Below are 12,653 nucleotides of genomic sequence, written 5' to 3'. Positions count from 1 at the left end.
GATATGAACAAGGGAATCCTCAAATGAGGTTCGAGGCTTTGAAAGAAGGAAGCGGTACACGAATCCAAGGACGCATGCGATTAAATCTCGAGAAGGCTAATCACCTCAAAGAGCGAATCAGAACTCGCCTGTTACCGCCCGTTAAAGAAGCCATCGAAAATCTGCAAGGATCGTCACTGCGTCTGTCGGCCAATCATGTTAGCCTATCGCATTTCATCACAGCGTTACACCTTGAAGACTCCACCCTGGTTGCTTCTCCTCTCGACTACCATTCAGCCCCCAAGTCCATCAGCGGCCTCTAAGAGCAATTACCCGTTCTTGGAGGGGGGATAGACCAACGCAGATGGCTCAAGCAAGTGCTTGGATCACGGCTCGAGTGCCAGGAACATCTTGGCCAGATGCGTCGGGAGCTTCCAGCACCCAATCCTGAGCCTTATTCAGATGCTCATCTTTCCCGTGGTTGTGGAAGAGCCAACAGCCGTTGAGAGCTTAAACATTCGGCAGCTATATTATCACAACGCTAATTTCTCGTCCCGTACAGCAAGCGCCAGGTCTCATTTTACTGTCAAGCTGTTACAGCGTTCATCACATCTTCACAGCAGCCTTGGGAAAGACGCAATGAAGCTTTTGTCCAAGAAATAACTTTACTTCAAAGTTTCGAGTAGAGAAACAATAACATGCCCCAGCCATCGTTGATGATGATCCCCGGCCAACATGCAGACATAGAGCCTACATCCTGGTCCCCTCAACCAGAAAACATCCACATCCCGCCATCGTGTTTCTCTCATTATGGATTGACCTTTCTCTTAATTCTGCATGTCACCCACCTTCATCACTCTGGCTGCGTCTGTTTCTCTCAACCACGCCAGCTCGCGGCTGTGTGACAGCCGAATGATCCACTCATGGGGAGACGGCATTTCATGAGCTGGCCAATATCAGAGCTCCGTCAGCCGCTGGTCCTTGTGTTGACTCGTTTTCTGCACAGACTCTTCCCGCATGTCAATCTTGGATTCCACCTCTTCCTATCCCTGTCTGCCTGCACAGTAGTGACATGCTTGCCGCCGCCGTATCACAAGAGCCACCCACCAGCTGCAATATGTTTGCTGAGCCTTACATCTGCAGTCTACCATTCTCCGCTCGACGGTGAGGATCCGATCGCCTGAGGCCATATATTCGGCCGCATGCCCATTTAGACTCCACTGTAGCTCCCCGTCTTAAGACCCTGCTTCCCAATACCCTAAGTTCAAGGCGTTCGCATCCTTTCGTTTATCATCTGTGTTATTGCCTTTGTACCTCTAATCGGAGAGTCTGGAATTCTTCGATTCGAGCCGATTGACTATTTGACCTGGGCGCAACTCAACAGATCGCCATCCATTGAGACCAGTCAGCCAAGCTGCCGTCTTATGCCCTTGGTCTCAACTTACTTTAAGTCACACACATAAAGATATACGAAGTCGCCGCCGTTGATGTCGAATTAAAAAGCCTGCTCCGCGCTCTGTCGCCAAATACCACCAAAATTTACTGAGCTTTAACGCTGGTCGAAATGGCTCCCAACTCATATATGGACGAGGCTACAAGGACCTTCTCCGGCCTCATCAAGCGTATTTCTATTCCCCTAACACCGACAAGCCCACCTGGTTTAGTCCAGGCGCATACAATAGACCCATGGGAGAAGTCTGGTAAATACGGCCGAGGATGGTCCTATTTCGCCCTCGCCTTGATGGGCACTGTTCTCATTACGCGTGTCTGGCATTTCTGGCAGGACAAGATTCGACAAGCTATTTACAAACAGGAGGTCGAGGAGCACTACCAAAATCTCTACAATGCTGAGGTAGAAGCCATGTCTGGGATGCGCAGTGCTCAGAGCCAGCATTTCTTCCCGGAAGGTCATGACATGATGGGCGAGAAGAACTTCCGACCGAAAGCACACTTTTCCTCCGTTAATATCATCAACGATACCTTGGCTCTATTTCGATGGATCTTTTATCGTCCTATCCCGGACTTGGTGATTGGAAAACGCCGAATCACCTTCTCCTCACTGGCAGTTCTTACTACTGTCTTCATTACTCTCGCCTTTGTCGTCCTTTATTGCTTCCTGCAACAGCCTCTATACTGGCAGAGCATTCAGTTCGGATCACCTCCCTTGGCGATTAGAGCCGGCATGATTGCGATTGCTTTGACACCATGGATCATCGCAACCAGCATGAAGGCGAATATCCTTACTGCTATCATTGGCATCGGCCCCGAGCGGCTTAATGTTTTCCACCGATGGGCAGGCTACCTCTGTCTGTTCCTATCCCTCGTCCACGCCATTCCATTTTATATCCAGCCTGTATGGGATGACGGTGGAATGAAGGTGTTTCAACGCTTGTTTCCCGGTGGCAGTGGCATCATTTATGGCACTGGCATCGCCTGTCTTGTACCCCTTATCTGGCTATGTGTCGCATCACTGCCCTTCATTAGGAGGACAGCCTACGAGATCTTTGTGGTTCTCCACGTACCCGTTGGAATCGTCTACGTTGGTCTCCTTTTCTGGCACACTAAGAACTTCCTCATGTCGTGGGCCTACCTCTATGCAACAATAGGTATATGGGCATTCTGTTATTTCGTCAGGCTGTTCAAGCTTAACTGGCTCAAGCCTTGGCGTATGTCTTTCATGGTTGGAGATGAGGCTGCTATTACTCTTATGGCAGAGAACGCCATCAAAGTTACAATCCCAACGCAGATGAAATGGAAGCCTGGCCAATACGTTTATCTTCGTATGCCTGGTATCTCCATCTTCGAGAACCATCCTTTCACCATTTCGTCGCTATGCAGCGATGACTTCCCATCAGAGTACGGCGAGCAATACCGTGACTGTACTCTGGTATTCAGACCCTATGGTGGATTTACACGAAAGGTGCTTGATACTGCCATTGAGAAAGGACCATTTCATACCTATCGCGCGTTTCTTGACGGCCCCTATGGCGGTATGCGCCGCGATCTAGCTGCCTTTGACACCTGCATCCTGATTGCCGGTGGCAGCGGTATCACTGCCCTTGTGTCACAGCTCCTTAACCTCATCAAGAGAATGAGGGATGGCAAGGCCATCACTAAGAAGGTTGTTGTAGTCTGGGCTCTGAAGCGACTTGAAGCTATGGATTGGTTCAGAGAAGAGCTGCGAATTTGTCGCGAGGCCGCCCCCCCCGAGAGCGTCACTTGCAAGTTCTTTGTAACATCAGCTGTGAGAGCGAGACCAGGCATGGAAGGACCTGGACCCTTCAGTCAGGTTGGCCCTGGTGGTCCTAACGGACCCCGAGCTTTGAGTCATATGTTCCATGACAAGCTCGACGGTTTTGTAGCGGGCATCGCTTCAAAAAGAAACTCTGCCCTGATCCAATCCGAGGCTCAGGGTGACCCCGAGCGTGAGAGGGAGCTACGGGCCGAGGACGAGGACCGTATCACGGCCCTCCCTCAACAGAAGTACCTGCAACCTCACTCAATCCCTCCTCCTCCTCCTCCTCCTCCGGGACCACCCCCTACCAACCAAGATGAGACCCTGAGGAGACTTGAGGGTCACGGTTATCCCGAGGACAAGAAGATTCCTCTTGGTGACAGTGAGGAACCCATTAAAAACGACCCTGAGTTCCATTTCAGACCCATGAAGCAAGATAATCCACCCCAGTTTAACTACGCGCCAAGGTCTCCGAGAAGACTTCCAGAGTCGTTCCCTACGGAAGAAGAAGCATTCCCAGTTCGGGCTCCTGAGCTTGCTCACCTCAGGACATCTAACCCCGAGGCCGGAAGACCACGACCGACATCAACTTTCGGTCCCCCATCCGGCTTTGACTTCGGCTTCCCCCAAACCCCAACCGAGTTTCAAAAGAGTCTGATGCGCTTCGCGTTCCCTGTGCCTCATCAGATCGATGGAGGATGGAGCGTTGAGTATGGCCGTCCTGACCTAGGCTACATGCTGAAGGAATGGGCAACAGGAGGTGCTGATGGACGAGGCATCCTTGGCCGACGCACGGCGGTCTTCGTATGTGGCCCACCCTCTATGAGAGTTGGTGTTGCCAATACGGTTGCCCGACTCCAGGCAGAGATCTGGGGAGATGATGAGCTTGAAGAGATCTTCTTACATACCGAAAACTACGCTTTGTAAGAAGAGAGCATTTTGTGGATGTGTTTAGAGGTCTGTAATACTATGAGATTTGATGGGTTGATGGAGACTGAGCGAAGAGATACCATGAGCGATCTGATTTTTTTTATGACCTAGTATATATATATACCAACCTACCCAGGTACCTTTGGAGGTGCCTTGGCTGTATGAGTAGGCAATTGAGCCTCAGCTACCTATATAATATCGATACCCTATCTACTATCTTAGCACTCATAGCACATATCCGTTAATTGCAACACTAGTGGAGACCCCGTGATCGGAGTTGGCATGGCATGATGACATGAGGAAGTGGCCAGAAGGGTTCACGAGATTGCCCCTCCCCCTCATGCAGAGTCATGATGAACCCCACGGTTAATCAAGAGGGACGCACGTTCAAGGGTCGTGATTGGAGAATGGTTTCAACTCGAATCGAGAAGGTGGAATAAGGTATGAGGACCTTTGTGATTAACGATTAAGACAACTTAAGGTACTAGGTAGGTAAGTAGTAGGTAAGGTATGGCCGTGATGGCGTATGGCGTGGAGGCAGGAGGAGACACCTTGATGGTCCCTGACTTATTCTGTGAGAAGAACCTGAAAAGAATAGGTAGGAATTGGATATTTGAGTCAAAGAGGTCCTCGCGACTGAGTATCTTCAACTTCTCAACACCCAAAACATTATCTCCCATTCGTAATTACTTCCATATCATTTCTCAAGTCCTCAGATACTTAACATTACCACAAGCTCTTGGTAGGCGGAGGATAGTGCAACAACCACAACAGTAACCACTTACACCACCTCACCATTTGCTATCTTCAAATCCCTCTCCAACTCAAGGTACAAAATCAGTAAAAATGGAGGCGTGGCCAGTTACAGACCTCGATAAAATCGCCAAGGGGTGGGAAATCGCCATGAAATACTCCAAGGAGCGTCTTCAACGGGTACATGACCTCGCAGCTGATGAACTGGACGATGCTATCAATGACGGGCGCTTGGTTCTCGAGACCGTGTGCTTGTTTGTACACGCTTGCATCAGACACAATCAGTACAAGTACGTAGTTTTTTCACTACCTGCAACATGCATGAGCATTGAACTAACTAACTGGACTCAGACTTCCTCTTTCGTTTTGGCGAGTCCTCCATGCTGAATACGGTATCATCGTCTATCCCACGGCATTAAAAGAAGACATCAATATTCGAGGCCTTAGCATGGACGTCACATTTACCGAGGCTTACGACGGACACATCGGTATGTATAAGTTCAGTCTTTGGCCGTCCGCTCGTTAGTACTTACACAAGTGATAGTGATGTATGGTGGAGCGCACGGAATCAAATACCCTCCCCGATGTCCCATTGAGCTCATACGAGAACCTCCGCCTGCCTACGAGAAGGAAACGCCAAAGATAGAGTCTTGATGTTTCTAGAGTCAAAAATATGTTTTCTGTGTATTATTGGAATCAGGTTTGGCGATAGCGGGACGCCCGGAGCATGGTAGCGTTGGTGGTTTAGAGGCCAGGGGATCCGTCATGCCTGCAAGACAGAATAGTAGCGTCTAAATATTGATGATCTTAAGAAAAGAATATGAATTACCTAAATATCCCTTTTATTTCCAATCTGCGTGAAATGGCATCAGCTTTCTTCACGCTGTCCGATAGCTCCATCTCGGTTTGCTCTCCATATCCCCCCCTCACCTTCAAACTCCTCACGTTTCCAAACCTCAACTTTGGATTTGCATTCTTCCAACGCCTCTTCACCAGCTCGCCACGCCGCTTGTCGATGAGGTGACGAGACGGCGATTAGTATGCTCTCTTCTGCGATAGGTACAGGTCCGAGGCGATGGATCATGGCTACCCCGCGGAGACCATGCTTATCGCGAACGTCCTTTGCAATGGCCATCATGGACTTGAGAGCTCTGGGGTGATAAGCTGTGTATTGTAGTTCCTTCACTGGCTTTCCTGCAAAGTTATCACGAGTGGTACCTGGGCTGGGTCAGTTTCGCTGTGAACAAAGACCTGTGAGGGATAAGAACTTGCTACCTGCAAATAGCACGATTGCGCCAGCTGAGGGGCTGCGCACCCGGTCCATGATGGCCTGGGCATTGAGATGATCGTGAGTCAGAGCGACATAGCATTTTTGTTCTGATAGTTCCCAGAGATCTTGAGCCTTTTCTTGAGTTGCCATTTTCTATTAAACAAGTGTTGGAGGAGAGATGAGATGAGATAAGAATGAGTTTATATTTCGGAGTTGTTCTATCAAGAGTGGGCTTGGTTTATGTAAGGAAGGGGGTCAGATAGATGTCAAGCCATACTGTTTGTTTGAGACTATCATGGCCGGGAAAGGCCCAATAGAAATTACTAGATAGGTACCTATAGTAGATATTAGATAGCTTGATCTATCTGATTTCTGTACTTAATCACTTTCTCCTGCTACCTTACCTATGATTGCCTGCTCAAGTTATTCGCTGGTGATGGCACTCACATGAGCGCATCACATCGCGGTGACTAAGCCCCACTTCGACATCTTATTCCTCCCTGCCGCCGTGACTTTTTGACTTTCGTTTAGACAATTTTCATCATACTTAAACCCTTCTTTTCCCATCTCTCTCACATCCAACCGTTTCTAAATCCGAAATCGCCTCGAGTTGACAAACGACGCCGCGTTAACCAAAGCTGCTGTGCGTGACGGCTACCAAATGCGATCCTCCGATCGCTAGAGGGACGACTAGCAAACCAAGATGAACATGAGCGACGAATTTCAAGACCGAGATGCCGGCTACCGATCGCGGCAGGGTAAACACACAACCCGAGCCTCAGGTAGAGATGGGAAACTTGAGAAGGACCTTCATGGATGATTTGAGCCTCATAGCTAACTTCCCCACGGGACGGCGAGATCATTCCAGGTCTCCGCCCAAGCAAGCTTTCCGCAACGATCCTCAAGAGAGAAATTCTCGATACCGGGATGACGAAAGAGACCACGACTACGATTACGACAACCGGTCTGGCCGTCACAATGATGGATACTCAAGAAGAGGCGGCGCATCTCGAGAAGCGCGCTACAACTCCCGCGACGAACATGACTACCGAGGCATGTATGATGATGGCTACATAGACAACAGCAACGATCAAGGGCAACGACGCCATGAGGACGACAAGCGGAGTGGCAGAGGACGGTACCGCGACGGCGATGATCCACGATCACAGTCTCCGTCTGGAAGCTATCATAACCGCGGTCGCTCCGGCAGCCCAACGCGAGATGCTGGCAAGCCTAGCGACACCGTCATTCTTGAAGGCCTGCCTTTCAGTATATCGTCGAACGAGGTTGGTACCCTATCGGTCTAAACAAATTGTTACAAGAACCAAATGCAGACTTCTGGGCCTGATGGAGTCGAGCCTCACTGCTTTGGAGGACGGACAAAAGGCTGCTGTTGTCCTTTGCATTTGTCCTCAATTAGCCGGCACCAGCGGCGCAACATATTCCTTGAAACCAGTTGATGCCAGTTCTCAAGACTAATTCCCCCGCCTATAGCTGCGCGACAGTATCCTGAGCAACTCAGTTGCCGCCGAGTTCCCTTCCATTGACGTACGCGTCTCCGCTTCCAAGGGTTAGTGAGATGTACTTGGTATTTCAGGTTCTTGTTGCTGACACTTACAAACAGGAAATCGCAGAGCGTTTGTGCAGTTCCAGGAAGTTGACCATGCCGTTGCTTTTATGAGAGAACATTATCCAAAGCTTCCTGTTGAGATGACGCATTCCACTGATGACGTCCCAGAAGGGAGATTCGATGCGTACATCCATTACGCTCGGAATCGAGATGCGCGTGATGAAGCCGATGTTCGGGGAGTGCCCAGTGGTGACTGGATCTGTCCTACTGTATGTTTGCTCCCACAGCTTCAGCTACACAACCATTAACGAGATAGTGTGACTTTTCCAACTTTTCTACCCGAACCAAATGCAAGATTTGTGGCGGTCCACAGGCTGGTAAGTTGAGCGAACATTTCAGTAATGATGGAAGCTAATGTTAAAGTTGTAGCCCCAGCCTGGCAATTGAGCCTCACAGGCATGGCAGATGCTTCGGATGTACCCGCACAAATCCTTGTCGTTTACCCCTTGGCGTCGTTTGTGACTGAAGACATGCTAGCCGAAGACATGAAGCGACTAGAGCTTGTGAAGCCCTACCAAACCAAGGACACGTCTAATGGAGCACCCAAACTGAAATCCACAGCCCCGACGGGTGACACGACAGGTTACGGCGCTCGACCTGGTTCCCTTCATCGGGTCTTCCTTATGCGTGACTCGCACACTAACGAATCATTTAAATATGGGTTTGCCGAGTTCTGGACTTTGGAAGACGCATCCGCCGCGATGACAAAGTTTCACAAATCTCGATCATTTACTGTTGCAGCATGCCCAGTGACAGTATCTAGCACTCATATGGGAGTTTTCTTGCCCGAACAGCGCGAGGTTACACCGGAAATCGAGCACCTGTCGTTCAGACCCTTGCTCAACCCCAACCTTCGTGTTCGCTACCGAGACTACCATGTGTATCCGAGCCCACAGGTTGTTAATGAGCAGCCTCCTGGAGGCGAAGGTGCCTCAAGAACAACCGAGGAAGATGGCAACGATAAGAAGTCAAAGAAGCGCAAAGCAGAGGGAATTCTCGCTGCTTCTTCTACGAAGAAGTCTGTGCCAATGATGGCGGGCCAAATGGCCATGTGGCAGCGCAAGAGGGATGAGCTTCGCGTCGAGAAAGATGCTAGACCAGCACGACAGGACAAGGCTGAGTTCAGCGATGTGAATCGGACCCCACTTCGCATAAACCTGTCAGGTTCAGGAGGAGACTTATCGAAACCTCAGAGTGCTATTAAGATCTCACTTTCAGGGACACAGAAGCTTGGTCCTCCAGAGCATGCGGCCCCCAGCAAGCAGGGCTCGCCTGATGAGGCGGATACTCCCGGCAGCACGACACAGGCGACTTCAGTCTCTGGAGATGCACCAGTCTCTTATGTCGATCGTGATCGATTGATGTGCCTGATTTGCATGCGCAAGTACAAATCTGTGGATGAAGTTAACATTCATGAAAAATCTCGGAACCACAAGAACGCAATGGAAAACGAAGAACAGGTCAAGGCGGCATTGCCCAGATTAGCAGCACGCGACAAGAGACTTCAGAAACAGGTCCAAGAGAACCCCGACTCAGCAGCTGCGACATCGCAATATCGCGATCGTGCTAAAGAGAGGCGAGCTGCCTTCAACCAGCCCACAAAGCCAACAGCCGCACCACAAGGCAAACTCAAGTCGGGCCCAAAGGCGGAAGAGGCTGCGCCCCCTCCGAAGCCCGTTCAGTCTAAGGGAGCAGGCATGCTGGCCAAGATGGGATGGGCAACCGGTGCAGGTCTCGGAGCCAATGGAGATGGGCGAACCGAGGTCATCGAGACAAATGCTTACCAGGAGGGCGTTGGATTGGGGGCAGAGGGTGGCAATCTTGGCGACGCAGCGCAATTTGCTGAACGCAAGACAAAGAACAGTTACGCTGAATATGTGAATACGGTACAGGACAGGGCACGGGAGCGATACAACAAGATGGGCTGAGATGTTGATACAAAGGCAATGTAATTGTAGGTTGGGATATACATAGATAGGAAAAGGCGTTCAGAATTTGCTGAGGAACCGAGGACGAAACTCGACATGCCAACGACAGGCGCACATCTTTGACTAATGGGTATCATTTTTAAATACAGCACTGGAAGAAACCAGTGTCTTGATTCTATGTACATGCGCGAACTCGCTTGCAACGTCTGACGCTGGCTTTCAACTTCCACTGCCAGTCTATTCCCATGCTTACAAGAGAGCCCATGTAATGCCCGCAGCCACGATGAGTGTCACCATGGAAGAAGGAGACAAATGACCGGCGGCATTATCGTCCTCTTCAGAACTGGAGGTGCCTGTAAACGTGTTAGTCGAGTAAATAAATAAGAATGAAACGGACAAGATAGACGACTCACCCTCAATACCAGTAACATCTGGGAATTTGGTGTCCTTCTCCTTGAGTTCAACAATATTTGACTCGTCAGTATTGTGGTTCGCCTCAGCGATGCCCAGCTGTTCATTTGCCAGGTCATAAACAACATAGGCAGAGCGCAGGAATGTGTCTCCAAGGAGAGTAACGCCCCCAGTGAGACCATACTGACTAACAGGGCTGATTCCAAACATACAGACGCTGTCCCAATCATCAAAGTAGGAAGAGACTTGAGGGTCGTCGAAAATTTCCTGCTTGTCGGGGAAGGCATTGATGACCATCTCGCTCATGGGAACAGAGATTGTCTTGCCGTCAAACTTGAAGTCGAAGCTAACACCCTTGCCCTTGTCTTTGCCGTAGGCGCAGTCTACAAAGGGGATAGCGACATCCTCCACACTCAGGACGTTAAAGGCCTTGTAGATAGGTGCTACTTGGGCCTCTGGCAAGAGGCAGACGGTAGCACCAGAGTCGAGAATGGCAGTGGTGTCTTTCTTGAGACTGTCTATCTTGATCTCCTGGCCCTTTGGTGTCTTGACCTCGAAGCCTTCAAAGGCGACGGTGAAGTGAGTGAGGTTGAGAGTAGAAGGGTCAGGCAACAGGGGCAGAGTTGCAAGCTTACCGACGAACTTTTCAGTGTCGAGACCGCCGAAGAGGATAGTTCCTTGCTCAGCACTGAGGTCGTTCTACGGGAGTTTATTAGCCAGGGGTCAATTATTGTTGTTCCCATTGGTGCTTACCAGCCAGAGACTGAAGGCAGCTCGGTCGATCAGGCCCTGAGACACCATATTCTCGACAATGGTTGGGTACGTCCCATTAGCGACGACATTTGCAGAGAAGCCCAAGCCCATCAGGCCCGTTGGACGAACAGATTTCGTCGCGAGGCCTAGTCTCTGCTGCTTGATGCTTTTTCCATCAATGGTGACGGTGTCGTTGAAGTAATCACCACTAATAGAGCGGGTATCAAGATAGGTGATGTCGAATCCATCAGGGTCGACCAGTTTATAGGTACGACTGTCGTCAGGTTTAACTACAGAGAATAAGAGCCTTCCTTGTTGGGTGAGATGGGAGAGTAGCTTACATGTAGTCATACAAGGGCCAATAGCCTCTTGCTTGGTTCTGCTATTGCAGAGATCGGTCTCATCTGAGTTGAGCCAAGTATCACTGCTGCCTGTGTCAAGCTGAAAGCTAATGTTTTGACCTGGGGTACCGACTTGAAATTCGGCGTAATATCCACCCCCTGTGATATTGTTCAGAGCAGCGAGACTGAGAGTGTCGCGGCTGTGAAGGGACGATTCATGGTGGAATCTTTGCTTTACAATTGGAGCAGAGACAGTGCCAGCAGAAACCCCAACGGCGAGAGACGTTAGGAGCGTAAAGGTTCGCATTGTGCCAAAGTCAATTGGGAGGCGGGCGAATAGAGTTGATGACTGGTGTGCACGATGAAACTCTAGCACGCGTCGATCTGCAACGGTATAAAGATGTATAACAAGAAACGAAAACCAAAAAAATATATGTATATATATATATGGACTTTGTACGATGAGAAAGAAAGAAATAAGCTTAATTCCAAGGTATTTATTTAGCGTCGGCAGTTTAATACAAAGGAGTGAGACGAAGATGAAGATGAAGATGACAATTGTAGTTTTTGATTTCTAGAGGAGGAGCTGAACTTTTTGGCTTTTGATGAGCTGGAGAGTGCCAAGACTTAAGGTACCCAGGTGGTTGAGGCAGGTAGGTACCTAGGCAGTGCCTACGCCACTAAAACGCGCGAGTCTGAGTCTGAGTCTGAGTCTGAGTCTGAGTCTGAGTCTGCCTTGATAGATGTGGATCCATGCAATTCAGCCACTAGAGAGCCCTTACATATACGTATCTACCTTAGGCACTGTAGGCTGCCCCTGGGGAAGTTCCGTGGGGGGGGGGGGGGGGCTGCTCGCGGGCAACTCTGAGATACCCATTCTCTACCACGTTGAGCGTGTACGCGACGGACGCTCGTACTCAACACGCACGGTCCAAGCGCGGCAAAAGGGCGCGTGCATCTTTACCACCACCATCAGTTTCGTGCGTGAGACACCTCCTGAGAAGAAGCGACGGGAGGTCAGCCATGCGGCAAGCCTGCCCAAGGATGTGAGCCCGCCCACGGATGACTGGGATGGCGAGCCAGAGTGGGCAAGGACTGGGCCGTTCCAGAGCCACAGAATTGAAGTATTGGGCGCCCAGGACCCAAACTGCAAGCCACAGGACCGCAAGAGCAGACAGTGGATGCGCTCGCGGCAAAAGATCTCAGCTGGTGGTGGCCACCAGGCACATCTCAACGCCTTGGCCTACATGTCAGACAGCTACTTCATCGGCACAGTCTCCCGCCTCCACGGACTGTGGCGCTTCCCGTTCTCCCCAGAAGAGGTGCCCTCGCTGGATGAGAAGACCCAGGAGCAGGTCAAGAGCCTGTGCGAGTTTGAAGGCATGGGCACCAACGTGGAGGACTGGAAGGGGCGGGCACAGGT

The 12,653-nt window shown here is 50.3% G+C and overlaps 6 protein-coding genes across 7 annotated transcripts in view; 4 read left to right on the top strand and 2 right to left on the bottom strand.

Annotated features, from left to right (window-relative positions):
• Positions 1–953: 953 nt before the first annotated feature.
• On the top strand, positions 954–4,141 carry FVEG_02265 (hypothetical protein; the record flags this gene model as incomplete). The annotated part of the gene is made up of 1 exon (XM_018889477.1): positions 954–4,141. The coding sequence occupies exon 1, from the start codon at positions 1,544–1,546 to the stop codon at positions 4,139–4,141; it is 2,598 nt and encodes an 865-aa protein (XP_018745630.1). The 5' UTR covers positions 954–1,543.
• Positions 4,142–4,990: 849 nt separating this feature from the next.
• Positions 4,991–5,551, top strand: FVEG_02266 (hypothetical protein; the record flags this gene model as incomplete). The annotated part of the gene is made up of 3 exons (XM_018889478.1): positions 4,991–5,187; positions 5,249–5,385; positions 5,442–5,551. 3 exons carry the CDS (start codon positions 4,991–4,993, stop codon positions 5,549–5,551), a joined length of 444 nt encoding a protein of 147 aa, XP_018745631.1.
• FVEG_15014 (molybdopterin synthase catalytic subunit) lies at positions 5,455–6,529 on the bottom strand. Its single transcript, XM_018904102.1, has 2 exons — positions 6,173–6,529; positions 5,455–6,115 (listed from the first exon to the last, which is right to left on the bottom strand). The coding sequence occupies exons 1-2, from the start codon at positions 6,315–6,317 to the stop codon at positions 5,766–5,768; spliced, it is 495 nt and encodes a 164-aa protein (XP_018745632.1). The 5' UTR covers positions 6,318–6,529; the 3' UTR covers positions 5,455–5,765.
• On the top strand, positions 5,769–10,140 carry FVEG_02267 (hypothetical protein). 2 transcript variants are annotated; one of them, XM_018889479.1, is made up of 5 exons: positions 5,769–7,453; positions 7,662–7,737; positions 7,792–8,006; positions 8,054–8,114; positions 8,167–10,140. In XM_018889479.1, exons 1-5 carry the CDS (start codon positions 6,902–6,904, stop codon positions 9,723–9,725), a joined length of 2,463 nt encoding a protein of 820 aa, XP_018745633.1. In that variant the 5' UTR covers positions 5,769–6,901; the 3' UTR covers positions 9,726–10,140. The 2 variants fall into 2 exon arrangements, with proteins under 2 accessions (XP_018745633.1, XP_018745634.1); XM_018889480.1 differs by having other exon boundaries at positions 5,769–7,737.
• On the bottom strand, positions 9,729–11,784 carry FVEG_02268 (hypothetical protein). The gene is made up of 4 exons (XM_018889481.1): positions 11,231–11,784; positions 10,890–11,179; positions 10,139–10,835; positions 9,729–10,078 (listed from the first exon to the last, which is right to left on the bottom strand). The coding sequence occupies exons 1-4, from the start codon at positions 11,535–11,537 to the stop codon at positions 9,975–9,977; spliced, it is 1,398 nt and encodes a 465-aa protein (XP_018745635.1). The 5' UTR covers positions 11,538–11,784; the 3' UTR covers positions 9,729–9,974.
• Positions 11,785–11,973: 189 nt separating this feature from the next.
• FVEG_02269 (palmitoyl-CoA hydrolase) overlaps positions 11,974–12,653 on the top strand; it is a gene marked incomplete at both ends in the record, with an annotated part of 912 nt that continues 232 nt past the window's right edge. Inside the window, one exon of the mRNA XM_018889482.1 lies at positions 11,974–12,651. Coding sequence (XP_018745636.1) covers positions 11,974–12,651 — 678 coding nt within the window. The remainder of the gene's footprint in view (positions 12,652–12,653) is intronic.

Source organism: Fusarium verticillioides, chromosome 6 (assembly GCF_000149555.1).
Source record: "Fusarium verticillioides 7600 chromosome 6, whole genome shotgun sequence".
Lineage (NCBI taxonomy): Eukaryota > Fungi > Ascomycota > Sordariomycetes > Hypocreales > Nectriaceae > Fusarium > Fusarium verticillioides.
The sequence above is the reverse complement of the archived record's forward strand: the minus strand, read 5'-3'. Positions and strand labels throughout refer to the sequence as shown.

Bases quoted from the DNA above. Each gene is read 5' to 3' on its own strand.
- FVEG_02267 (XM_018889479.1), top strand. From the start codon at position 6,902: ATGCCGGCTACCGATCGCGGCAGGGTAAACACACAACCCGAGCCTCAG. The intron at 7,738-7,791 runs GTTAGTGAGATG...ACTTACAAACAG, and splicing joins ACGCGTCTCCGCTTCCAAGG to GAAATCGCAGAGCGTTTGTG. The intron at 8,115-8,166 runs GTAAGTTGAGCG...TTAAAGTTGTAG, and splicing joins TTGTGGCGGTCCACAGGCTG to CCCCAGCCTGGCAATTGAGC.
- FVEG_02268 (XM_018889481.1), bottom strand. From the start codon at position 11,537: ATGCGAACCTTTACGCTCCTAACGTCTCTCGCCGTTGGGGTTTCTGCT. The intron at 11,180-11,230 runs GTAAGCTACTCT...TATTCTCTGTAG, and splicing joins TGGCCCTTGTATGACTACAT to TTAAACCTGACGACAGTCGT. The intron at 10,079-10,138 runs GTGAGTCGTCTA...ACACGTTTACAG, and splicing joins AGATGTTACTGGTATTGAGG to GCACCTCCAGTTCTGAAGAG.
- FVEG_15014 (XM_018904102.1), bottom strand. From the start codon at position 6,317: ATGGCAACTCAAGAAAAGGCTCAAGATCTCTGGGAACTATCAGAACAA. The intron at 6,116-6,172 runs GTAGCAAGTTCT...GACCCAGCCCAG, and splicing joins CGCAATCGTGCTATTTGCAG to GTACCACTCGTGATAACTTT.